Here is a 27,774-nt window from a genome sequence, read left to right as displayed (position 1 = left end):
GATAACTGTGGGTTTAAGTAGGGCAGAGTTACCAGCCAAAGGACAACATAAGGCAGGGCAAGCAGGAACAGAGGGGAAGAGCTGAGGAAGAGGTGGCAGTCTCTGGATGCTACAGCACATTTACCTCCATGTTCTGGAACTGAATTTGATTCTTACCTTTCTTCTGCCAGCAGGTATCAGATCTGAGACTTTCTGGCTAAGTGCACACCCATTTGTCCCTCACACCACCTCTGCCAGTTACTCCACCACCTCCAGTGGAAGATGTTTTATGGACCTGCCAGAGTTATTTTGGTTCCACAGAGTAGAACTTTTTGTACTTTAAGTTTGCTTGAAAACAAGCCAAATAAACCATCTTAGGCATTCACACTTGAAAAGAAACTTTGTTAAAACAGTGTTCAAGTTCCAAAGTCAAGTGCCCAAAGGTAAGGAAAAGCAATGCAGGCTTTCCTGTCACCACCAAATGGCAATTTTTTGCTAATTAGAGGTAACTTGACTTATAACTGCAAGCAGCAATCAAACAGAAAGAAATTTAACATGCTTTTTTAGAATTCTATCATCCTGTCCTACATTCATTACCCTTGGCTCCCACTCCCAGCCTGACCAATCTCTCCAGATACCTACCTTGTCCCTCTTCTTTGGCTACTGCTCCAGCCATTATCTATCACTGCTCTCTTACAAGTACCCCAGCGCCGCCTCTGGCACCCACTTCAAGAATAATCTGGTAATCAGTTTAGTTCACTTTGAACCAATTATCATCTATGAGACAGATAACTGGAAAACAAAGTATTAGTTCACAGCCCACTTCGCATTAAGAGACAAGCATGACCTGTCCAGTGGGAGCCTCCCAGGCCCTGCTGGGAGAGTTTTCTGGGCCACCCACCTCCCCACACACTACAGTGCACAGCCACAAACAGGGACTGACTGCCTGCAGCTCAGGATCTCTGTAGAATCTAATTCCTGAAGTATGTTACCATACGTAGATTAAACATAGTCTCACCAATTCTATAATGCAGCTCAAAACTTATTTGAATTTCTAATTTGAAATTACACTTGTGAGACTGAGTATCAGATACCATTTATGACAGCATTATTATTACATTTTCTAACCTTTCTGCAGCACTCATTTCCCTGCAAATAATACACTGCGTGAAGGAAAAGCATGCATGCACATACATTCCTAATACTGAACCTTAATCATATCTAACTGCTTTCCCTTAAAAAGTGTTCAATTAAAGAAAGGAAGGAATAGACAAAAAAAAATCCAGTGTACCTATAAGGTAACAATATATGCCATGAAGACAAACTCTAAGGCTTGGTTCAAACCTGCCACTAAGAATTCTCATTATCTGGGAATGCAGAATGAACAGCCCCACTGAACTCATCATGGGCTCCAGCCTTACCAACAACAAATGCATCCAGGACACAGGCTGGATTACATTCCTCTGGCAATGAGGAAAACTCCATGGCACCATGAAACTAGTCTTTCCTGAGTATCTCTGAAAATCAGAACACTTAAGGAAGATGCTAGTGGAGTAGCAAGAAGTGTATCTAACCTCTAGCAACTGCCATGATGCAAATGTCTTTATTTCAAGAATCTCTGGTTAAAATCCAACCACAGACTGAAACAGTCTTAACTTTTTGGTTGCATCTGCTAACATATACATTTAGCTGGTGTGTGAATCAATATATCTGGATCAATTGCTGCTGGATATGTTTTAAAAAGAGGATTTTGCCAGCACAGACAAAGGCTACATGAATGAATCGTCTTTTCCATCATGTGTTTCTTTGATTCTATTAAGCGAATGAGTAAGAACTTACAGTGATATTATCCATTGAAAATTGAACCATAGACAGTATTAAATATAGTTTTATGTCCTGTTCCTGTTTCTTAGTTATCCTGCCAACTTTTATGCCTGTGCAATCATCTTTTTCAGTTCTTTGGAAGTGTTTCTTTTAGTCTGTCACTGTATGAAAAATTCACACAAACAGGAACAAACTGACTGCCAACCCAGGAGAAACAGTGAAAGTGAAAAATATGAAGTACTGTCAAACGTATTATGCAAACAACCTGGAAAAACAGAAAAATACTTTTCCCTTTTACTTTGAATTATTTTCCAAAAAACATAGCGTAATTTTTTTGCATTAGAAGTGTGATATTTCAACACTCTTCAGCTTAAAACACTACCTGTTTCACTTGCTGCCCTACACACTGTGAGCTCTTTTTCAAAGTAATTCCACCCATTCAGGAAAGCCATGACAAAACCTCACTCTCATGAATGTAATTTGTATCTAATATACCAAAGTTTCCCTTGAGCTACAAGTTCTTCCATCCGACTATCGCAAAATTGCGCTCTTCCTACTGGCACGATGCACCAAATTTGCTATCATTTCTGAAATAAGGGAAGCCAGCCAGAATTAATGAGCACACTTGGGATATGTCCTTTTTTCCTTCTCAAGACGTCCTTGGCAGCATTGGTTTGTGCAGATGGTACAAGTTTCTTCACTCCTGCGTGCCATAATGCTGTATCTGATCAAAAGCAAGGTTACCGTCCCAGGCAGGGCCATGGAGACAAGGTGCAGCTGGAGAAATGCCACATCCTTGTTGAGCAGGCCCTGTGAGAGTGACGTGCTCACCGCCTCCAGTGCAGCACTGCAACCTCCATCCCACTTTATGAGGCCACACGCTAAGCACAGCTGGTGGCCAGACTGCAGGTGTTTGCCAAGAGCTACATTTGGCGCACGGGGTTACAGAAGGACAGAGGGGCTGCAGTGGTTTGCAGCACAAATGTGGAAGAATACACACTTATACATCGTGTGCCAGGGCAGAGATCCCAAGCCACAGTCTTTAAATTAGACGGGGACCATGATGGCCGGCATATAGGCAGCACTGCTGGGAACAGCTTTTGAAAGATACATTTGCTATAGGAACATACTCATCCTAAACTGAAAATGTAAATACATGGGTGCTGTATCACAGGCAGAGGTCACCTGGCTGACACAACTGTTTGCTCCAAATACCTTCTGCCATCTCTTCATTACCAGCAAACTGAGCACTGGACCTTATCACAGCATCTTCAGTCTCAGCCACATTTTCTTTACGCTGATGTTTACCTCACCCTTCTGCTCCCTTGCCCTATGACTGGTTCATAATTCAATTTCCTTTATTTAGGGAAGTGAAGGCAAAATGTGCTATGAATTCTGATCTGTATTATCATTATTCTGTTCTAAAATTAATCAGCAAATCAAAGGAGATTGACATAGTACCATTCCCATATTCAAAACCATCCTGATCGTAATAGCAGTAGCTGCAGCCCTACAATGCCAAACATGTGATGTCACTTTCCAGGCAAGGAGGACTGGCAGATTATGGAAGTTTCCCCTGCTGTCCACTTCGTCTTACAAGAAATTGCTTTACCTCCTTTTACATCTTCTGAGACGATACACAGCGCTCTTCATTTTCCAGTTAAGTGAACGGCTGAAGGCCTATACAGCTGCATGCACTTATTTTCACAGTGTCTGAGATGAACAGCATGTATTTACATTTGCAGCATGACAGTATGTGTCAACAAAACATTTTGGTTAACTCTTCATTGTTCTTATTGCTTCTTGCAGGTTTTGAGGTGTTGATGCATGTTAGGAAAGTACTGGTAAAACGTGAATGTAAGTAGGGCGCAATGAACCTTTGCAGCAACTTTTGAAATATCTTTTTTCCTTGCTGCTCAAGTTGGTTATTCTTCTGGATTCTGTAAATATAGGACTCAAACTCTGGCTTAATGCATGTATACTGATCCTCAGCTACATTTGAGTTTACTGACATCAAAGTTGTTTATTCAGGAACTTAAAAACTGTCTCAACTGTAAACAGTATGGAGCAGGAACACGGCTCTTCCAACATGTTTATACAGCACATAGCACAGCAGGGTCCAAACTGTAATCAAAGACTTGATATTATTGTAATATAAATACTGCTTTAATGTCTAGAATCACCAAACAAAGCTAGAAATAAAGTTTCTTCTCAATATCTGAGCAGCATATCTGAGCTAATTCTCATACCTCTAGGACTATGCAAGTGGTGTATGCTAGAGCAGAATACACTTTTGTGTCTGTAATACTTGGGTTTTCTCTTTGCTGTAACTCTGCTGCTAAGAATCACTCATGTACAAAATGTAAAAGAGAGGGAAAGAAAGAAAGAAAGAAAGAAAGAAAGAAAGAAGGCATTTTCTGACAACCCACCTTCCCAGCATTACCCAGATAAGCATACCTGTAGCTGCTTCATCTGATGCAGCTGCAGCCGCAGATCTGACACATTACGTTTCATACCATGCAGGCTGACTTGCATTGATGGGACTCCAGCAGGGTGATGGATGACAGCTGACTCCACAGTTCCCAACGTGTTCTTCCCCCCAGATATGTTAGCAGCACCTGCAATAAGCAGCAGCATAGGTTGAGCTCACCAGCAGAGAAGTTGCAAACATGATCCTTCCTCTGCCCACTGAATCCACATGTATTTCACACAGATGGACAACAAAAGAAAACTACAGCTGCCAATGCTCAGTGTTAACAGGGGACTGGCACCTCCTTATCCAATATATTTTGAGGGAAGACTGTACAATATCACAGTGTATCTGTGCTGGAACCTCAGCCATACCAGAGCACTGCATTACCACAAGACTGTTTCCTACCACATGTAGTGGAGATGGGATAATGAGATGTAACTGCAGATTACACAAATAGCAGCAAATCAGATTGGTGCTGAAAGTAGAGTCGGGATTGTCCTCCCAGGAGCCATCTGAGACCGAGTTGATGCAAATTCACAGAACTCCTGAACTGCATATTTGTTTATTAATTATCACTGGAGAGAGATTCAGACAAACTGCCAAGTGTAGGGAAAGGGTTTCTATAGAGAATCTTGCTTTGCTGCTTAAAGTACAGTTGCATTATTTCTATCATCAGTTGTCTCCAACAGCTACCATATAAAACCAGGAGAAGAGAAATGAAATGATGGTGTGGCAGAGAACTGCTCTCCAGCCATGTTGCATCCACCCAGTCCCCTTCAGTCTGTTATTTATTCAGGACTGTGTTTACAAAGGAATACAGCGTAACACAAGGAAGTGAGCTGAGCCGCACTGAGAATAACCGTCAGTGTCCTCACAAGACTTTCTTCGTTAAATAATGGTGTTCCTCCACACAGCATCATTTTCAAGCTTGTTCTTTTCAGTCTCAAATACCTGGGAAGAAGCTTTATTTACAGGGTACAAGCAAATTCCAGCTTATCAGCTAACAGTCATGTTAAAGCTTCTTCTAGCAATTTGCAGTTACACACCCATATTCTTGAAATTTTCTTTCTTATGTGTGCCTTCCCCTCCCCACCACCAACAGGCAAAGTGACAGACTGTCAGTAGGGCACACTTCATTTTCTAAGTAAGTCCAGCACTATATAGCCCTGCATACTCTTCTGATCACAGTGCCAGATCCACCTTGTCCCTCAGGCTCAGATGGCTTAGATGATAGCTGCTGCTCCCTGAACTATTGCATTATCAGCCCCTCACTACAAGAAAGACATTGAGGTACTGGAGCGTGTCCAAAGAGGAGCAATGAAGCTGGTGAGGGGCCTGGAGCACAAGTCTTATAAGGAGCAGCTGAGGGAACTGGGGTTGTTTAGTCTGGAGAAAAGGAGGCTGAGGGGAGACCTTATCACTCTCTACAACTACCTGAAAGGAGGTTGTAGCGAGGTGGGGGTTGGTCTCTTCTCCCAAGTAACAAGCGATAGGACAAGAGGAAATGGCCTCAAGTTGTGCCAGGGGAGGTTTAGATTGGGTATTAGGAAATATTTCTTTAGTGAAAGCGTTATCAAGCATTGGAACAGGCTGCCCAGGCAAGTGGTGGAGTCACCATCCCTGGAGGTATTTAACAGATGTGTAGACATGGTGCTTAGGGACATGGTTTAGTGGTGGACTTGGCAGTGTTAAGTTAATGGTTGGACTTGATGATCTTAAAGGTCTTTTCCAACCAAAATGATTCTATGATTATGTCATTCCCCACTTCATTTTCTTCCTTCTCTATGAATAAAACAAAAAATATGAGGAAACAGAAAATAACTCATCAATGGATCTGCAGAGGGATTTTGATCATAATTTGTTCCCACAAGCACACATTCTATCAGGTTCAATGATATCAAACAGTAACTAATGTTGTGAGCTTTTCTTTGCCTGTTGAAGGCAAATTTTCAGTGCATCAAAGGGCATGACACATTTTTCTGGCTGGAATGAGTACAAACCCAAGAATGGTAAGTTTTATCCCTACCCTCTCATCCCTAGTAGTCTGTTCAACCAGTAAAGTTTCCACATGTGCCTGAGTGAATACAGCTCAGCGTAACAACACATTGTTATTCTTTTGCCAACAGGTATGGACACCTCAAACGTAGCCTTTGCAAAATTCATCTGGGGGAAGCATTTTTAAAGGATGGAAATTATGCCAGACTATTTTTATTTAAAAATAGGCTAAAAGGTTTCTGAAGAAGCATGTTTCTTGCTTTACCGACATTTGCAATTCCTGTCAGTAAAAGCACAGGCCCGTCTGGCTGTATCCGTGCTCTATACGGTATGCCATGCCATAGGCTTCCAGAGACGTGCTCCAACAAAAAGCTGTTCTAGCCCGGTGCTGGCCGTTGTTATGCTATACCTTACCTAAACGTGCTCCAGCTAGATCTGCTCAGTGCTTCAACAATGGCACTTTTCATTTCACTGCTGAGCAAGTTGCTGCACATTTTTGCTATACTCTAGTATGATTCAATGCTCTCTTGACTTTCAAAGAGCTGCTTAACAGAAAGCAACACTCAAGAAATAAAGTCACTTGTTCACTGCCATTCTGTACCCACTCCATGCTTCAGTCTAATACATGCTAATACATATCTGTCCACAAGTACACTGCAGTTTTTCCTACAGTCAAGCATCTATTTCCCTCCCACATGCACTATTTTGTCCATTTTTTTTAAGAAAAGAGTATTCAGTTCATAAACCCTACAGACAGAAACCACCAGAGAGTCTGAAAAATGCGGATAAGCCTCCAAGAGTTCTGATACCTAGCCACAAATCTGGACTATTTTTGAAAGCACATCTACCTTTCTGCTATTCTTTGCCTCAAGCAAAAGCTCCAAAACCTCAGCCCCCAACCCTGTGATGATGCAGCCAAGGCATGAATCAGTCCCCGCCAGTGTCTCTCCCCATGCTGGACCCTAGTCAATTCACATATTTTCTCAGGAAGGGGTGCCTGCTTTCTTTTTAGTGTAGATGGACTGTGATCTGCTTCTGTAAACAATAAATGTCTCTGACTCCCTACAAAGTAGCTCTCCTCCTCTGCTGCCTCGGCCACCTCTTCTCACCCTTAGGTACTCTCAGCTGCCACGGTGTCCCTGTTGCAGAGTGTGCTCAGAGCCTGTGAAACATGATGTGGGACTCCCAAGGGTGTGAAACACAACCACAGACACCGAGTGAGCATGGGAGCACAGTAAGGTTCAGCAGCTGATTTCTCAGAGATACATATTTTCATCAAAAAGGAATAAAAAGGCAGCTGAATGAGGGGCTGCTTCATCTAGGGAGTATAGCTCGCTTTTGGAAATAGTCCCAGGCTGTAGCTTTGCGATTAGATGTGCGGCCAGATGGACTAAAGGGAAAGAAACAGCATTGGCTCTCAGGTTTTTAAATAAACCCTTTCTGGAGCTAGCTATGGGGGCCTGAATGCAAAACCCCTCCATAATTCCCTAATACTCTGGACAAAACCCAAATGCTAACTTTTTTTACAAAGGCTAATGAACTAAGTTGCCATTTTTAAAGTACAAAGAGAACTGATGTGCAGAAAGGGGAAAGATTTGCTATTTGCCCAGGCGCAGGAAGGTAAGGAACACAAATTCCACTCCCTGACACTTGACCTTTGCTATGGTTGCAAAGACACTGCTCTCCTTCCGTTTTCCAGATTTTATTTTTCTTTCTAAAATGCTAAGATTTTATTTTGAAGCAGGCTAGAAAGAAAAGCTATCAGAAGACACCCAGCAATGTTTCCTCACAAATTACTCATCTTCTTATTAAGGAGCCACAACAATTTCAAGCATCATTTGGGGAGACATGTGACAGTTACTTAGTTCTCTTTCCATCCAGTTAGAATCCACTAATCAAAGAGGCAAATGCAATGTTAAGGTTGCAATTCTACCATTAACAAGCTGTTATGGCAAGGCACTAAAGCACCCTTAAAAGAATAAAATATTCTTTATATATTAGTATGCAACTTCACCTCATTGATCCACAATGAATTCAGGATCATGTTTTTCCTGCAAGCACTGACAGAGTTCAAAGACTGGCGTGATCTATCTTTGAATCTGAGATAAGCGAGCAGATAGGGACAGTGGTTTTAATTCACAGATCATCACAGCAAGAGTCATGCATGTGAAAAAGGCACACAGATATGCACAGATGACAAGACAGTTCACAAAGAGTGAGGAATCAAATCCAAGTCCTACATGTGTAATACTTCTCCCTGCTGCCATCTTACTCTCCTGGTTTGTACTGGTGGTGTTAGTGCAGAAAGACGTGCTCCTTGATCCCTTTTCAGGAAATACTGAAATGTCCTTCTTCCACTTCCAACAAGGCAGTAACTAGCAAAGAAATATTGCTTTTTTTGGTAATCCATGATAAAACTGATCTCAATTTAATCAATGTATCCAGGATTTAATCTATCAGTCTCACCACTTGATGAACAAAAATACTACAGAAAAGAGAGTAGGTGAGCATTTCTCAGCGTATTTGTTAGTAATCTCAAGGAGACTCTTCCTAGTATGGTTTGGTTTCAGAGTCACATACTGTTCCTGAGTAAAGAGTCCCTTGATGCCATCCACTTTTGATGAACTGAGGAAGGTTATAAGGATTCAGTCATGGGATTTCTCCTGACATTAGCAGAAGGGACATAGCCAGTCTGTGGAAGGTTACTGCTCTTTGAACCCACCCCCCATGAAAGAACTGAGCCTAAAGCAATAAAACATCAGAAATGCAGACAAGCATGATCACTACAGGCTCATTTTCCCCAGTGAAAAAGCATTTTTATTTAGGGTCTTTAATATTTGAGGCTACAGACTGGCAAAGCAAAAACATGTTAAATACAACAATTTGGTTTATATAAAAATACCAGAGTATTCACAATCTAGCTATAGAGAGTTATCTAGGATTTAGAAATTTGGGGTTCTTTCCCTTCCCAAGTGAGCTAGTTCTCTATTTTTTGCATGAAACTCTCCTATCATTGGAACACATACTATAAAATACAATGTTGGTTCAACATTGATGAGCCAATTTTATCCTGCACAGATGTTTTATTGTTCAGGATGGGAAGCAATTCACGTTTCTGCTTACTAGTGTTCTAGAAAGGACTGCTCAATCAACATTTCACACTACTTTTTCTTTCAAATAGACTTTGAAATTGCTAAAACTGGTATCTCAGTGCACAGTTGTCAAGTGGAACTGTATAGTAAGAGTCGACTGTCTAAATGGCTATACTTAATAAGGATTGGGGTGAATGGAAGAACAAAGCAGTGGTCAGCAGAAGTGTTTCTAGGTGCTGCTGGCACCTTTAAACCCAAGCATATTTACAAAAAGGAGAAACATTCTGTAACATATTCTGGTAGATTGCCTAATTTTCAAGTAAGCAGGGACTGCATTGACTTATTAGACCCTGTCACGCGCAATTTCAAAAGCAAGTGCAAAAGCAAACTATTCAATTATACAGGACTATTCTATTATACAGTAGTCTTCAATAATAGCTGATGCGGGTTACAATATTGTAGTATATTGGGGTCAGCATCACACCTTGTTTCCCTTACCCACTACAATTTAGTTTTGTGGCTGAGTCATGCTGGAAGGACAGGATTTAGGGATGTAGATGCTGGAGTTGCAACTATACTTTATAGCACTGATAGGGAACCTTGCAGACAGCTAGCTGCATGGCTGGCCCCACTGCCCTATCCCCATCTCCCCCAGGTGATCAGAAAGGCATCTATTGCACAACCTGAATGCTGGTATCCTTACTCACATGCTGGATACGGGCATGGCCGTGTGACAAAGTCAATGTCTCTGTCAGTACATGACAGATGCTGATCTGGTCTTTTGACAGTAAATTACACACCCCACCCTCCATCCCCCCACGTTTGGACATGCAGCTGTTAGATGTAATTTTGCCCTTTCAGGGACATGTGTTCAGTCATATGATAAGGTAGTGAGTGAGGAGTCTTTGGGAACAACAGTGGCAGGAAATGGTTGCTGGTCAGATGAACCATGCCATTCTGGTGGGCTGGGCATGACTTTCACACTGAGGAATCCCCACCTTTGCTTTGTGTAGGGCCATTTTCCCAATGAATATTATTCCATTTCTCATTTCATTGAGAGCACATTGACACACACACACACAAATCACTGCATAATTTAGGTTGAAAGGGACCTCTGGACGTCATCTGGTCCAAAGTCCCACTCAAACCAGGGCCCATATAGATCAGGATCTCCAGCTCAGTGCCTGCCACAAAGTACTTATCTGAATTAGTACAAACACAGGGAAAGCTGAAAGGCCGAACAGTAGTACAATACAAAGAGGAACACAAGGCAATGTGCGTGCAGGATTTGATGGTTTCATAGGTGCTTTGTACGAGACGAGGCCTATGCAAGTGGGAAATACCATAAATTCTCAGTGTGTAATGACACTGGAACAGGGAAAAGTCTAAGAGCATTTTGCAGCTGTTTTGAAAAACGGTGGACTTTTCAGTAAGTTGTCTGAAACTGATAAATTACAACTTATTTCTTCACAGCCTTAAGTATTGCTCTCCCCATCCAGGGGCCAGCAGGAAGGGAAGAGTTGGAACGGGACCAGAGAGTGGCTTGGGAGCAAAGCTCCAGTACCAGGACTTTAGCTCTTGCTCTCTTGCATATGCTCAATAGTTTCCAGGTCTGGTTTGATTTCTGTCAGTTAGGAGGACATACTGCAATTCCAGATAAACAGGAATCCTGAACGTGAACTAACAGCTCCAACAGAAAGGCTTGTTAAGAACATAATAGTTTTGCTAATAAATGTGTGTGGTTTACTACCTGCTGGAGCACAGACCTCCCTGTGGGAAGAGCATTACCAGGAAGTAGGGAACTGCCTTTATTTGCATTCAGTGCATGACAAAGGGTGAAGAGGAGGCATATAAACACACACACACCCTGCAGACATCTCCAGCAGCAGCCCATGCACAAAGAGCTCCAATCACATGGAGATCTTCTTTCACAACAGCCTTAACTCCATCTTTTAAACACTTAACAGCTCTCCAAGTGGGAAACTAAAATAAGACCAGCTCTTACTGGCTTCATAATTGATGCTTGCTCAGAACAGTTTAGGCGCATGCTAATAATTAGTAACAGATCAATACAGCTTAATTAGGGAAAGTGCTATCTTGCTGACTGCTAAATTCCTTAGTGTCATTACATCCATAGCATCCTATTGACAGAAGAACCTTAGAGAAAAGTTCAGGTGACCAGAATAGGAATGAAATATTTAGCCTTCTACAGCAATCTGGACACATCTGGGGTTAATGACAGATATATACTATAGATGGATGAGTCACTGGAAAATTCACCATATGCAGAGAGTCTGCATCTCATTTAAACCATTCAGTGCATGTGTGAAATTCATTCCAAAGACCACCTCAACCTGTCAGAAATTCCTCTCTTAACAAAGATGTGATTGACTCCCATATCCTGAACTTAAACTTCAGTTCTGACAGTACAGCTATGGGAATTTAAGTAAATTTGACATTTCCATAAGCTGGGATGGTAGTAATGTTAGAGATATTCATATACCTGAATGACTTGTAAATTAAAAGTGAATTATCTTACCTGCAGTGTCAACGCTGCTCTTGCTGGACACAATTTTCAACATCATCTTCTCACTAAGTAATAAAAAGAAAAATCATAACTTTAACTTACTAACAATAAAACTGTAGTGAAGTTTATAATCAGCAAATTAAATGGCCTTGTCTATATATATTTTTAATTTAAATCACCAGTAGTTTGTCAGTTGTTTTTTTTTAAATCAGCTTTTAATACAAGTTAAGCAAGGAATGGCGTATAAGCAGTAGAAAGCACAGAGATGTAGCTACATTAATTCTTTTTAACACAAAGAAAAGTAATGCAGTTAATCTCCATCTATCATTTGGCATATTCTTCCTCTCTGCCTAGCATTCTCATGGGGATGATAAAGATATTTAAAAATGATTGAGCATTCACGGGTTTTTTACTATTACATTCAAATATTATTTTTGTTGATTGATTACTAAAATCATTACAGAGAAACAGATTTAATGAATTCTTTTTTTACCTAGAAGCATCTTTGCTATTACTTGTATTTGGCCCTTTAAAAAGCGCAGACTGAACAAGACCAGTTAAACTGGCAATCTGTTTCTCCATGGCTTGTATCCTCTCTCTGTAAGACAAGAGAACCGTTTGTTAAAGCCAGATATATTTGCTTTCAGACTTGTTTTTCTAGGTGAATGATTACCACAGGATTGGAAAGACACTACAGAGTTTGTGCAAAGGCCCATGGGTACCAGTTTGCATATACCTTGTTGCAGCAACTTACCACATCTTGGTTTGGACAGCTTTTGCATGGTAACAGACAATAAAAAAGACATCTGCTTGGTTAAAAAAGAACACAACAAACAACCACCTAGATAATAAAATTCTAATGCTTTCATGAGACAGGCACCTAAAACAATCAGTTAATGCCTCTCAGAACTAGCGAAAATAATTTTTTTCAGCATTACATATATTTTCTCTTTTACCTACACTGGGCCAATAGTTTTGCCTGTGTATAACGTTTCAGGATTAAAGACTTTACACTTCTTGTTACTATTTTTACTTTCCCCAAACCCAGGATATTTGTCTGCGAAGCATTTAATCTGCCCAAGCTGACTACTTCGCAGCCCAAATCCTTTGCACCTGACATCACAATTGTCTGCTTTGGAAAGGACAGCAATGTGACAGAAAGGCACGGGACACCAAATGCAGACTGTACAGCAAAATTATCATAAAACAGATTTGCTTTCATGCACATATCCTGAGAAATTCTAAAAGTTATGAGAAAAGAGATGAAGAACTGTAATAGGTATGGTCAGTGTTTTCATAGGTACCAAAGGCCGCTACGCAACAACAATGACTTTTTTTGGATAGGAAGGCTAACATTTGTGCGTTTATCTGTTTACATAAATGCATATATTAGTCAGGTACCAGGTGACTTCCTCGGTGGACTCCAGAACAGCCTTTTGCTCACACAGGTGCCTACTTTCACATGCCAGTATGTCAATGACACACCACAACATAGACACACATCAATATGGTACCTCAGACAGGACCTTATGAAAATGCATCCCTATATGCCAGCAGTTAACGTGACTGGGGAGACACACAAAAGCAAATGCTAACAGCAGGCTGTGATTTTGGAAGATGACTGGGAACAAAACTTTTCGAAAAGCAAGTGACTAAGACCAGCAGCGATGACTGATGAAAGAAGACAGGACAGACACACTCAGCCCCAGACTCAGCCTGCTGCAGGGGCCATCCACCACCACCGCGGCGTCCTGGGTACACGGGAGCAGCTAAGCTCTGGCCAGTCCCAGCTCCAGTTGCCGTTTGGTGGCCAAAGCAATAATGCCAATCAATAAGGTCCATATAAACTCAGATGTAGGTACCAATACCAGGCAAAAGCAAGCTGACATGATACAAAGCAAGTAACCAGCCCAGCTTGTAGCCAGCCAGATTATCCAGGCTAATTATTTCATTCACATTCAAGGAATGAAATAGAGGTTTGCTGGGACAGCACACAGATACCACAGCCAGGAAAGACTCCGAGACACCCAGACATTTAGAAAACAGGGCAGCAAAACAAGTAATGAGATGCTAACAGACACAAGGAGAGAAGAAGAGAGTGCTCAGTCAGTGCCCAGCTGGTAGACGTGTTCTTACTGCAATTTAATACAGCATGTGCGTCTTACTTTTCTGTCTTCATGTTGAAAGGTATTTTGAATGGTGATGAGAAGACTAGTGAATCTGACCTAATTCATTTCAAACCAAGAAATACATTACAGAATTTCCACTATTATAAGTTTTAAAATAAGAAACTGGTTCAAGCTACAGTAACCTTTGGAACAAAAACAAGTACTAAAAGCCTGGGATAAATACGTTCTAACAAACTTTAATGCAGCATTTTTGACACTTAATAATGAAAACATTTATTTTTCCCAGCTAATCATCACAAAACCTTCCTGGAACTAAAGTCAACTGAAAGTCTATCTGTTTTACCGATTCATAAATATGATGTTTTTTCCATCCCACATTCGATAATCTGGAAACAATTTTCTGCTTCAAAAGAGATTATGGCAACACAAAGCTGATCTTGTCCTTTGCCATGAAATCTAGGAAAATATGTTGTTAAGAGGGAGAGGGATGTTCCAGAGATAGGAGATGATGAAAAACGAATGAAATACTGGAATCAATTGCACAGAGCACATTATTTTTCATATGGTAAAAGCATTAAGAATGTGAAGAATCTACATGTGCTCTGGAGTTACTCCGTTAAAGACAAGGCAGGATTTTTCCTGTAATCGTTTCACTGCAATACCCAGACTCGTTATGGCCATCAGCACCAAACATTTCAAAAACAGGTGTCTGAAAGGAGGCGCCTTTTAGGCATTAAACAAAACGACCTGATTTTCGGAGAGCTGGCGGTCCGACTGAAGGCGGTGGGAGGCAGCACGCGCCAGCGAGGGCAGGGAGGGACGCGGCTGGCAGGGCAGCAGGGCCGTGCCCTGGGCTGACGTGGCTGGAGGGCTGGTGGCCCAGTCCCGCCACCCGCCGCATGGCCCTGGAGGGGCAGGGACGGGCTCCGCAGCCACCCCCTTCCCCTCTGGCTTCCCTGGGAAGGGCTGGAGCAACCTTGGCTCCGGAGGGAGAAAACGAACGCTTTCTTCAGACTGTGCCAGGCTGGGGTCTATCAGGGATGCTGGCACTGTCATGATAGCTGCGCATTTTTGGTTCTCGACGTGATATTCTCTACCTCTTGCTGTGCTCCCTGCTGTGGAGAAGGGAGGTGGGGGGAACAGCCTGCCCCACCATCCCTTCCCGCACCGGGCAGGCCAGGGTCCCCACAGCACGGGGCAGGCCGGCACTCCAGTGACATGGGGCAGGCCAGGGCCCCCGCGGACAGGGCAGGCCGGGATGCGGAGCACTAGAAGAGAGGGCCAGGCACAACAAAATGCAGCGCTGCCCCTTTGCCGGCGGTGGTGGCATGAGAAGGCTGAACCCTGTCTGTGTTCCCGGATTAATTTCCCAGATAAATCTGCATCTCTCCACCACCCCGGAAGAGCAGGGAGGGCCCCTCCTACAGCAGTTGGGAAAGAAATGGCTATTTTATCAGCCTGAGCACGGAAAGGCATTGTTTCTCATTGTTTTCCTGTGAATGCTGGGAGAGTCAGAGGCGGTGGCATGGTGGGGGAGGAAGGGAGGGGGCAAGGTCAGAAGCGACTCCCAGCTCTAGCAGGCCTCTCTGTCAGACCTGGCTGTGGCTTGTCACAGACCTTGGCCAGCAAACCAGGCGCGGCCCGCTCACCAGACCGGTTCTCCCCAGCAGCCTGGTCCACAGCCCCGGCCCTGGGTATGTCCAGGCACTGGGGCCCTGCCTTAGCATCTTGCCCCCCGAATTCAGCAACAACAAAACAAGCCCTTGCTTCTCTGGGGACTGTGCACTGAGACATCAGATTTCAGCACCAGATTTCTTCCTTACAGCTTCACTGAGGTTTCATGTCATTCCCTCTACTGCAATTAACTGGAAGTAATCTCAAGCAGAGTACAGTGTATTGCTGAATTGGTACCCACTTCTCACAGCGATGCTATTTAAGCATGACTTGCATGTTCCTTCCCTTTCCTGGGGAAATCTTTAATATTCACATCACTGAGAAGATACTTCGTACAGATGCAAACTAGAACTGGGCTGTGTAACTGTTCATTCATGTTCGTGTCCGACCCTAGGCTGTGCAGTGCATCATCCATAACAGACGTACTCAAATACCAAGTCTGGCACCAAGAACTATTTGGCACACTATCCTGGAGAAAGATTTTCAGTGACTTCATATTTTATAGTTAAACCCCGAGTGAAGTCTGTATAGTAATCAAAAAGAGGGTCAGAGACAGGGAAAAATACAATTCTTTCTGTATTACACTATGAAAGAAACATTTCATTAGAAATTATTTTATCTCACTGGGAAAAGAAAGGAAACAGGAGTAGGTTGTCTTTCCCACTGGCTTCCCTAGAACCAAGTGAAAGTGGCACAGTCAGACTTTACCCCAAAGTCTCCCCAAAACACCAGAGTGGATATGCTGGAAGGGTGTGAAGCAAAGACCAGCAGAACTCTTCTCTACTCTGCTCTTCTCCCAAGGGAAAAATACACACAAGTCAATATTTCAATCTTTTAAGAATAAGGTTAAACGCAAACTTTCTACAGCTTGAAACTAAAGGGAAAAGGGAACTTCTGAAGCACTGCCAGCTACCATACTATTTTACAACTCTTATCCAAGAGCCTGCATCTCATCTTGCTACAAACAGTTCCTCCAACAGAAGGAAGCCAAAGTACAGCTTACCTTTCCTCCATCCTGTATAGGTCATTTGCATTCATCTTTTTCTGCCTGGTTATTCAACATCTTTCACAAAGGAAGATGCAATTTTGGCCCCATGGAAAGTGTCTGAGGGGGTTATCTGCAAAGTTCACCCTTCGTATACAATTTTCAGCGCATTGCTGATGGAGTCTGCCACTGTCCATGGCTTTAGAGTATGACCATTTTCTCCTAATGCATAGAGAGTCCATCCATACTTTAACATATCAAACAATAAAGTGGTTTTGTGATGGAAACATTATCCAATAACCTATATGTGGCCATTACACTTTAGTCTTGAACTGCAAGCCACAAGCTGTGAATTTGATCACATTTTTTGCTCAGTTCTACCATCATCTTTTCTCACTAATGTGGCATAAAAAGAAGGGGACAAAAGTTGTGTTCAGGCAGAAGACAACCACAGTACACTCCTGAAATCCTTTTAGAAGAAAAATGTTCTAAACAGCTATCTTGCTATTCTAAGGATTGTATTTTAGTGAGTAGCGGCATTTATTATATACATATTCAGCACTATCAAATAACCTAGAATTTTGCAACATGTGTGTTTTAAATGCAAAGAATGTAAGTTAAATGGCATTTAATTTAATGCACTTTTGGGTAAACTGCTTCTTTTCCAATTTATCAACATTTAAACATCTGCTTTGCCTATAGTAACTTCCAGAACTGTCCACCATAAGCTACATAAATGGGCCATCCAAAAATATGATAGCAAATCACTGTTTAAACAACTCATGCTCACTCACAAAAATTTACTCATTCTTCCCGTAAACCTCAGATTTAAGGCATGATGACCCCTCAAAGATGAACTGCTGCAACCTGTTACAACTTCTAATATTTTTTTGTATACGAATACTAACATTTTTTTTAAACCTCCATGAACTTGTTTCTTGTCACTGTTGTAAAAGAGCTTTATATGGAACTCTTCTGGTAAATGAATTACTGTGAGAATTTATTCAATGTGAGAATTTATTCAATGCTTTATACTGCAGAAGTAGCTACCTTGAAAATACTCGAGGTAAAACAGATACAAGAAAGTATTACATGAAGCAATTAAATCCCCCTCAACTCTGGCTTAAATAACAGGCTTGATGAGACTGGCTTCCACAATGCAAAACTAAAATGGGAAACTCCAAGAGATCAGAAATACCGGTTTTCATCTTTTGTAGACCCACATCTGCTGCAGTTAACATTCCAAAGGTAATGGACCCATTTTCTTCAATAAAACTAGGATACGGTCAATGAGAGGTCTGGTGTGCTATAAGTACCTAACATATTCTGATAAAGTACGTATATATCCCACTTCAGCCCCAGACTGGAAAAATTGAAGGAGAATTAACAGTGGAAGAGAGATTCAGTTTAACTTCTGGCATTGTCACTATCCATTTTAATCTTTTCTCTGACTTATGTTTAAACTATGCATTGTCCTGAGGTTGTGACAGTGCTACTTCAAGGTGATTTCCACAAAAAGATGGCACAAGCGATGTTTTCTTTGTTCTCAGCACACTTCACTAGGGACTGAAGGAACAACACTGCTGAGATGATGAGTTTGATGCTTGCAGGGTCCTCAGCCCACTCCTGAATGAGTCGGGATGGGGAGTCTCTCTTGTCACAGTGAACAAATGCAAAAGACCTCCCTCAGTATCCCCAAGGCTAACAGATTCTCAATGTGCCCTTTTGCTGCTACCCTACACCTGCCACTGTCTGCATGCAGGCTGACTGAACACACCATCATTCGCTTTCTGTGGCCTGGTTTTTAGGCTTTTTGCACAGTCATCAGCAAGTGGATAATATGCGTGACAAAGCAGCACACACCTCATTTTACCAGGCCTGGAAGACCTCGTTTTACCATGCTTGGGAGAGGATGAATTCACCCCCATCTCTCCAATCCCAAAATATTCTTACTCACAGAAGCAAGACCTGCTGTGCTGCTTATGGGTATAAACTGTAAGTCCTACACAACAAGGTAGGGTATACCTTTCTGCCATTATATGCGTCACTTTTCAGGTATTCATTAACAGCCTTGTAACAATTCAGCCCCTGCTGAAGCAGCAAAAGAGCACCTCAGCCTGGATAACCTTAGCGTTCCTTGTTTAGTGCAATCTTAACAGTGTTTGCTTTCAAAGTTTATGAAATTATTACAAAGCTAAAATAAGGCTTAGAGCATTTTGTGTCTGTAGAACCCAAACCCAATTCTTAGTATTGCAGTGGTTAGAAAGAACACCCATTTGCTTGGTATTGGTATTTACAATGATTTTTTTTAAATTCACACTTTCTCAAGGTTAAAAAACCCACAATCCATAAAGGCAGCTTTCAGAATGATTTTTTTCAGTGCCATGTGACTAATACACACCATGCTGAATTTTAAGGTCATGTATTTATTTGGAAGTGTTAATTATGCAAATGCTATTTTCATCACTGTGAATATATTCTGGGACCAGGACTAAAACTCCTGGTGCAAAGCTCCCCTTAAGGAGCTGCAGAACTATCTGTATAATTGCTCTTTATATGTTCACAAATACACAACCTTGTGCATATCTGTGTAGCTGAGTGAACAGATGAGATACCCTGAGGGGAGAGAGAAAGTCGCACAGACTGTAAAGTTGTTGGTGTCCTCCCTTATTTTCAACCCTCTAAGATGAACTTCGTAAAATTTTCAATCTGAAAGCTATCTCTTGGATTAGAATTGGCAAATGTAGTTCAAGTTATTTCCTAGTTGTAATAATGGAAGCCTGAAATGAAATTTCAAGTACCGGCATCTTTTTCTTGGAAATAAATAGATACAAATCAGGTTTCACTGACCCTAGATTGTAATATGCCCTAACTCATACCCTTGTGTCAACATAACTACCACACTATAAGCCCGTAATTTCTGTGGATGGCTGATTTTCTTTTGTCCTCCATTTTCTCCCCACCAATGGACCTCACAACACATTCTTTTTCCTGGCCAAGTGTCATCAGAGGCGACTAATTAATTGTTGAGCAAGTTGCTCAGGTGGAAGGGAAGTCTGGGGGCTATACGAAGCTCCGTATCTCCCCAGTGGTTAAGGCAGTCAGCAGTTACCTTTGGCCTCTGTGAGCTCAGCATTTTCCAGCTATTCATCTTCACTTCCCTAAAGAGCTCTATAAAAGTTAACAGCACAAACAATACGCTAGAGATTAGCGCAACTCATACAAATACACAGCAACCGACTGGCAGTGTAACGATTTTTCTCTCCTAGGGCAGGGTCTATGGCAGGAGAAGCCTTCACAGACCTTTGCGTAAATCTGGTCCTTAAAAAGACAGGAGAGATCATTGTCATCATTGTCAGCACACAAAAGTTAACAACAGTGAGGTCACCAACTATCTGTGATGCTGGAGAAATCATTGGGAACAACATTCGTGTTTCAATTTCTTCCCTGGGACAGACTTGCTCTTCTCAGCAGTTTCCCCTCGAGGAACATTATTATAAACAACTGTCCTATTTTTATGCAAATTCATGTTTTACAGGAGATAAGACAGTAATGATAAATTCTTCCCATTTCCTAACACTAGATGAGAAAAACTCCACTCCATAAAGAACCAAAACTGTAATATCAGAGTGTCATTCTTAACAGGGGTGAAATATATTCCCTTATTAGCGGGAACAGAACATCATTTGTTCTTGTAACATGATCTGGTTGTCTGGAAAGAAAAATCCTACTTAATCATTTTATTTTATTATATTTTTTCCAATGACTGAAATTTACACAAATGAAAATAACTAGGGATTCATCATGGGTTGACAATACTTTCAGATTAATAACGGGTGGTGTCGCATCTCCTCTAAATTACTAACTACCTTGACAGACGGCTAATAAACACTGCAGCCCAGTGCAGCAGCCTCCTGCACATTACACTGTCCCCTGGGTGTTACAAGATGTGCAGATTAGGAATGTTTCTCATTTGCATGAATTAAGCCCCGGCCCTGCCTTACCTTGTCTCCTTGTCCTTGGGCATTGCAGGTGACCCATAGCCAAAAGCCTGCTTGTCGACTGGAGACGGCACTGCCTCAGCCATGCCTGGGAGGCCAAGGGCGCTCCGTGCTTTCGCGTCCACGAACACAGGCGGTCCCGGCTCCTTTTTGAAGGACTGGCGGCTGGGGGAAGACCTGTCAGGCTGGATGGTGTGGGGGGGAATGTGAGCACTATGGTGAGGATGAATATCGATCATTCTCATGTCAGCCACCCTGTGGGGTGAGGCAGGAGGCGTTTTAGAGCCAAGAGTGGGCAAATGGCTCTCCGGGTACTTCCGTGACTTTTGTCTGTACAAGGACTGCTCCAGCATTTCAGGCTGCATAGAGGGGTTGCAGTAAGTGCTTGATGATCTCATGGCACTGCGATGGTAGGCTACAATGTGATCGGGGACATCGAGGGGGTGTCCAGAGTGGGGTGCAGCCACACTCATCCTCCCCTCGTGAAACAAGTAGGGGTCACCGTACAGACCTTCATTTCGGATCAGGGCAAGGTTTTTGTTACTCATGTCCTCATCTGGCTTCACGTCCCGTCTCTCCAAAATGGCGCTTGGGCTGGGTGATATCGAGCGTGAGGCTGGCACGCTGGAGAGCCGGTCCCTGGGGATGGTGGCGTTGCCTGGCACACCCATGGGCCGGCCCCCGCCGTAGGGAATCCTGGACGGAGAGGGAGGCATGGAGTGGGGCACCGGGGTGGAGGGTGGAGAGCTAGGCATCGCATGGGGAGGGTGCGTGGCAGATCCAGGGCGGGAAGCACTTGGGCCATCTCGGCCCACATAAGCAACTTCCCTCTGCATCTGGAAAGAAAAGGAAAAACATGTAAGATATAAAATTACTGAATGAGCAAAACCTGATGTGGGTTGTGACAACCTTGACATCTACAGAAAAAAAAGGGAAAAAACCCAAACCCTCAAGACCAAATAATTTGTCATCTGCATAAATAAAACACTTTGGGATCTCAGTGCCTAAAGAAAATAACAACTATAAACAGCAATAAAATGGGCTGCATGTTAAAGGAACATGAGAGTTCTAAAAATGCTTTTGCTTACACAAATACCACCTTACCCTAACCTGATATTCACAGCTACTGAAGCTGAAATTAGGGATTTCAGCGCCAGGTGTTCTAAGTACATCTAGCCAGTGACAGACTTAAACAGTTTATTGATCAGACACACAGACTACAGTTCACTGATTCCAAACCAGGAACAAAATGCTGGTGCTCTGGCATCGCAAACAGACCTAAAGTCCTTAGACAAGAAAAATAAATACTACAATTAATTGGCCATTTGCTTCAGCGCAGAATTTAGCCTTTGCTAATAACTTGATGTGCTTTTTATTACACAAAGGATACACAAAGCATAGGAGAACAACACACACAAGAATTTATTGACTGTAACACAGTCAAGTTGCATGAAAAGATTTTGACCCTATAAAACATGTGCCACAGGTTTCCTTCATTGCAAAGCAGTGCTTCAGACAGTTTGTGGAGCACGCACTCAGCAAGTCACCAAACATTTTATCATAGTTTTTTAAGCAGCAACAATAAATGCCAGCAGTAAGGAATGAGCAAGCAAGGAAAAGAGAGGGAAAATTTCCATACCAACGTATTAGTGCTTTGTTAACAGAGGCCTTGGCAAAATCTGCAATGGATACATGTGCTTCTGAGACTGTAGCATCTCACTCTGCCCAGCAATGACCTCTCTAGATGGCTGAACATTGTCAATGACAGAGACAGGATAAATTCTCCCTCTAGCAAGCATCATGTGCCTGCTCTGGTGCCGTTAGGGTAAGGTGGATAAACAGGAAGATGAAAGAGTCAGCTGGGTTCCACCAACTACATAAGGAAAAAAATTACAGCTTCTAAAATTTGTATTGGCAATTTCAGCTTCCCTCTCCATCACTTCCAAGAGGTTGTAGAAAACTGAGCATCACCAAGCCTGACTACATGTTCCTAAAGTTACAGAGCACACACTAATGTGCAGTGGAAGTTGCAGATCAGAAATCTTCACTGTCTTTCTCCCCTCTCACTTCTTGCTTTGACAATGTGACTGGATTCATTGCAGTTACAGTGATCCATGGCTGATGAGGCAAGAAATTATATTCTATTCCTGCCCCACCACAGGTTTTTCCACTGGTAAGGAAATTGAAATGGCGGTATATAAACAATAGCTGTTCTCATCACGGCAGGCTCCGCACTTGGGAATTACAAATGACATTCCCCAGGGCCAGAGATCAAAAGTCTGGAGTATCAGGTACCAGAAAGAAGAAAGGAGATAACCTAATTGTGGCAGCAGCAATAATAAATAAGTGTGTAATAGCAAGAAGGAGTGCGCTAGGATGGGTCATGAATTAGCCAGACAAAAGTCATCAAGCCAAAGGGTAACATGGGATAATTTTTTTCATTTGCACAGAGAATTACTGTAGTTTGGAATTTAAAATAAAATATAACTAAACAGTATTAATAAAATTATCAGTGGGCATTCAACATAGTTTTCTATTGGCTTGAAGAAACACTGCAACAGACTGAGCTGTATTGTGCATTCAGACTCTGGATGTGGGCCAGCAGAACAAAAAGACTCCTACTGACTTTGGGATCAGGCCTCCAGGGATAGCTGCAGATGTTTTGCACTGAGAGAAGACCCTGGAGAAAGAAAATCCTTCTTGATTTCTACTGTACAAGCGATACCATGCCCTGTTCAGTTCCTTCAGCTAGACCTACAATAGATGCAATAGTATCTGGCACAGAAACCATAGACAGTGGGATAGGCTGGGTTGCAGTGAGAGGAAAATTCCAATGTTACCTTGCAGAGAGGGGAAAATTTCCATGGGAAGCTTTGAAAGCAACAGGCTTAATTTCCCCTAACTTCTGGACTTCATATTCCTGTGTATGCTCATTCATTTCTTGTAAGTCAAAGAAATCTGTCAAAGAAAAATTCCTATTTTCCACCTTAAGATATTGCCATACTTTAAGATGGAACTGAGTTCAGATACGGGGCTGAGCTATTGCTCATACCCTGTGTCTGAGTACTGACATATATAATGCTATTTACTTTTGCTTTAAAATAGCACTTGGAGTACACAGCCTGAATCAAGACCCCATTGGGCTGGGCAGGGCACAAACGCCTGGGCAGACAGCCCCTTCCTGAACAGTTCACTTTCTATTTTAAGCCATGACTCAGCCCCTGGCTGGAGCGCACAGAAGGGGAGAGCAGTCGGAGCCACAGAGTCCAGGGTGCCCAGGGCAGGTGCACCAGGGCGTATGGACCGGGCAGGGACATGAGCTGGTGACCGGGAGCCAGGCAGCCTTACTGGCTGGATTACAGTGTCTTCTGCCACGTGGTCGATATTGTCTCTCTTTCCACTTTTCTCTCTTCTCCAAAATCTCCAGATTCTTTGCTAATGGCAACTTTAAAAATGTGAATGATGGTCTGTTCTTGCTTCTCATCTATACATCTTTTGTGTGATATTCAAGGCACACTACTCTCTCTCATATATACCCCACTTTCTGTGCTGTTTTTCTTCTTCTGTCCTCCACCATAAAACCCCCAATGTTGCTCTATGAAAACATGTACTCAAACGTGCAGGCTGTCTTGAGCCACTTTCTTGGACTTCAACTGCATGGCTCAGAGACAGAGAAAGAGGATATTGGGCTTATCTGAGCCTCTAAGTACTAGGTGCTATCACAGCCAATTGCTTTGAGGGCAAAAGGAAGAAGATTTTTTAGTGCAAGCATAGGATCATGTGCTTTTCCACTGCAGCCATGTAATACGGTTGCCTGAGGGTGTGGTTTCTTTAGCACGTATCTCTTCCTTGTTCTTACTGTCTGTAGACTGTAATCCTTGAAATAAAAACTTGTTTTGTCAAACCTTAGGTTAAAATATGGCACACAGCTAGCAACAATTTCTGTATACAACATTTGAGGGGGAAAGGCATCACTAAGAATCTTTCACTTTCTGTAGCAATAAAGATCACACCACATTTAAAAATCTCCTATGGAGGTTGTTGGTCAGTCTAACAGCACTTAAGTCTGTAAGATACAGATTTGGAATTTTTTTAAAACAGAGCAATAGAGACACTGAATAGTGTCTTTGTATACTGAAGAGTGAACATAATATAAAACCAGTTATGTTCTTTATTTCAAAACTAGTTGGCATACTCAGTAACGCTGCATTTTGAATATGACTATAAGCAGAAAGGTAGCAAACCAGCTATCCATCCACCCAAATGGATGACTCTTATGAACAGTCTTGCCCCTGGTAGCTCACATAAAGGGTGGGCAGACCCAGAGTCTCTGCGCACAGCAGAATACAAAGCTTGTGGCAGCTCCTGGCCTCTCAAATAGCACGGCTCCCCTGAAAGGACAGAGTCGTGGTATCATAAGCCTTATGGATAGCAATGAGCAACCTACTGTTCAGTGGTTCAACACCTGGTGATTTCTGCAGTACAATCCAGTCTGTCTTATTGTCCACCAGGACCAATACAACACCGTGCTGATCTTTATTCTAAATTTGTTAGGGCTGTCCTGCCTCATAGGTCACTCTTATGGTCCATCCCAACGTGAGCATCTCACAATGAAGAAACTATCCTTATTTCTGTCTCTCCAGCTGCCTCAACGTATCATTTGCACCTGTGGCACACACCAGACAGGGCACGGGAGCCATGCCTGTACACGCACCAGGGCAATGCCAGCTAGTAGTAAGAACTAAGCCTACCAGTAATTCATCAGCACTGCACCAACCCTTCACCTCACCACGCAGCTGGATATTGGAGGTGCAGCCTGACTCACTGCCATTATCTGCTAACATCTCATAGCAAAACACAGGCAAAGGGAAAAGCAGGCCAGAGTTTCTGACCTGGCAGCCCTTCCCATTGCTCTCCCAGGCCTCGTCTCCACCAACAGAGAACACGGCAACTGGCTTTGCCCCAAGGATTTCAGCCTGCCAAAATACCTACATGGAGCATGTTCCCTAGATGGAGCTTATCCATACACCCTCTCAGAGACACCCTAGAGTTCTCAGCAGACTCCATTAATCACCTCTCAGGCATGTGAAGCTATTACTTTTGTTACTCTCCCATTGACATCCTGCGTTTCCCTGAGGAAACTGCACCTATGCTCCTCAAGCTGGCTCACCCAACAGTAAACGGAGGACACCTGCAAAGAATTTTATCGAGAGCTTGGAGACTCTTTGATGAAAAAGGTACAGAAACACTAAGTACTGATACAATACTGATAAATTCATCTGTCTGTAAAGAGACCTTTTATGGAAATTGCTCACCAGAAGAAAATCCTCTAAAAAGGGAGGCAATCCTTCACTTTTCTATCAGGAAAGACTTAATTAAAGAACCTCAAATCCAACTACAATACAATCCATTAGTTTGTTCTTTCCTCATAAAAATAAATCAACAGCTTTACTGTACTAATTGTGCAAAAACCTCAGTTTAATCAGTAGTTGCACTGTATGATACCGCTTCTGTCATGACTGATGCTTCATTCAGGTTGGGTTTGGACAGCTAAAAGCACAAATCTGCTTTTGCAAAAAACTTATCATATATGGTTTTAATATTTCTGAAATAATATAATTTCCAATAAGAAATAGTGCACTTGAAAATTACAGAATTGGTAAACAGTCTGAAAACAAAATTTTTTAAGTATCTCCACCATGACTATCTGTCTGAAGCCAAATCCTTATGCTATCAGACATCACTGAGACGTTGTCACATTTGTCTGTTATTGCCTTCTCATAGTATGCCTTTTAATTCCTATAAATTTCCCTGTTCTAGTGGGTCATTACAGAAAAAAAACCCCAGGCTGGCTGCAGCTGTGGGTTCCTCCAGCTGCCCAGTGCCATACTTGAAAACTGCAAACACATTAGCATAATTTTTAGCTTTTTCTGGTCAGGAACTTTCCAATGAAAAATACTTTCAGCAGACAATGCTAATCCAAAAGAGCTGAAACATTTGGTAAAAACATCAGTAAAGATAAAAGTTGGGAGAAAAAACACCCAGTAGATTTTAGTCAAACACTGACATTATTTCTTATCAGAGACCCCTGGAGTGCTTTAGAGCTTTGGCTTTCCAGATTCATAGACCTGGGGCAACTTGGTCAGAGTCTGCCCTGGGACAGGGACCCTCGCTCTTCCATTGTCTCTTCAGCAGAGTGGGTACTTGGTAGTTTGGAGGTGGTCTTCTAGACCAAGTAGTAAGACATGCCAGGGGTTTCAATGGCCATCACTCCTCAGCAGTGCTTCCAGACTAGAAGTTTACTTGGCAATTTTGGCTAAGAACTGACCCCTGATGCCCAAGAGAGAGTTCAGACCATGAAACAGCTAACCTAGGCTAAGTTGGAGACCTGGCCTCAGCTGAGTCTGGCCCCACCGTACAAGGCTGTAGGAGCTGCCAGCGTTCACAATTGTTTTCATTATGGGAACCACATGCTGGTAAAATAAAACTGATTTCAAATGTTCAAACTTCCCATGAATGGGGAACTCCAAGACCCAGCTAGCTGTTCTTAACACGTCCCACATATTTCCATTGTTTTTTCCTGGATAATTTTCCAGACAAGGAGTTGCAGAACCCACTGAGAAATCTCAGCATTTATTATAATTAACTTCCCATTCTTAGCATGCATCTAGGTTTCAGTTCTTTAGCTCCTTTTGCACAGTTTTGGTATATGCCCAGCTGTAAAATCTCTGCATTATAGTGAAAGAAGAGTTGAGCTAAAAACTCAGTTGAGCTAAAAACTCAGAACATCTATGAAACTGTAATTTTCTGGTTCTAGCGATTGATTACACCAGAACAGAATATTGAATTGGACATATATGGATATGGCAAGAGAATCACTGGGTTTTTCTTCTTCCATTTATGTTCTTAATTCTATGGTTTTTCTTTCCCTCGCTCAACAACACTGCAATGAGACAATATAAGAGGTTCCTTAGGATGAGCCTGTGATGGGAAGTGGTGGTGAATCCACCCAGTCCTCCAGTTTCTATGTTCATAGACTTTTTTTTGCCGGGCTCAGCTGGCTAGAAGCTGACATGAACAAAACACGAGAACCAG

General features: G+C 42.4%; 1 protein-coding gene across 1 annotated transcript in view; it reads right to left on the bottom strand.

The window, feature by feature from the left end:
- The window catches only part of KIAA1217 (KIAA1217 ortholog), a 53,156-nt gene extending 31,641 nt beyond the window's left edge, over positions 1-21,515 (bottom strand). The window contains exons 1-3 of the mRNA XM_010581171.1: positions 20,683-21,515; positions 11,903-11,955; positions 4,261-4,421 (exon numbers count right to left, since the gene is read on the bottom strand). Coding sequence (XP_010579473.1) covers positions 4,261-4,421; positions 11,903-11,955; positions 20,683-21,515 — 1,047 coding nt within the window. The remainder of the gene's footprint in view (positions 1-4,260; positions 4,422-11,902; positions 11,956-20,682) is intronic.
- Between the last annotated feature and the right edge of the window lie 6,259 nt (positions 21,516-27,774).

The sequence above is a fragment of the Haliaeetus leucocephalus genome, unplaced genomic scaffold (genome assembly GCF_000737465.1).
Source record: "Haliaeetus leucocephalus isolate CR32 unplaced genomic scaffold, Haliaeetus_leucocephalus-4.0 Scaffold0, whole genome shotgun sequence".
NCBI lineage: Eukaryota > Metazoa > Chordata > Aves > Accipitriformes > Accipitridae > Haliaeetus > Haliaeetus leucocephalus.
Note: the sequence above shows the minus strand (reverse complement) of the source record. Positions and strands in the feature narration are given on the sequence as shown.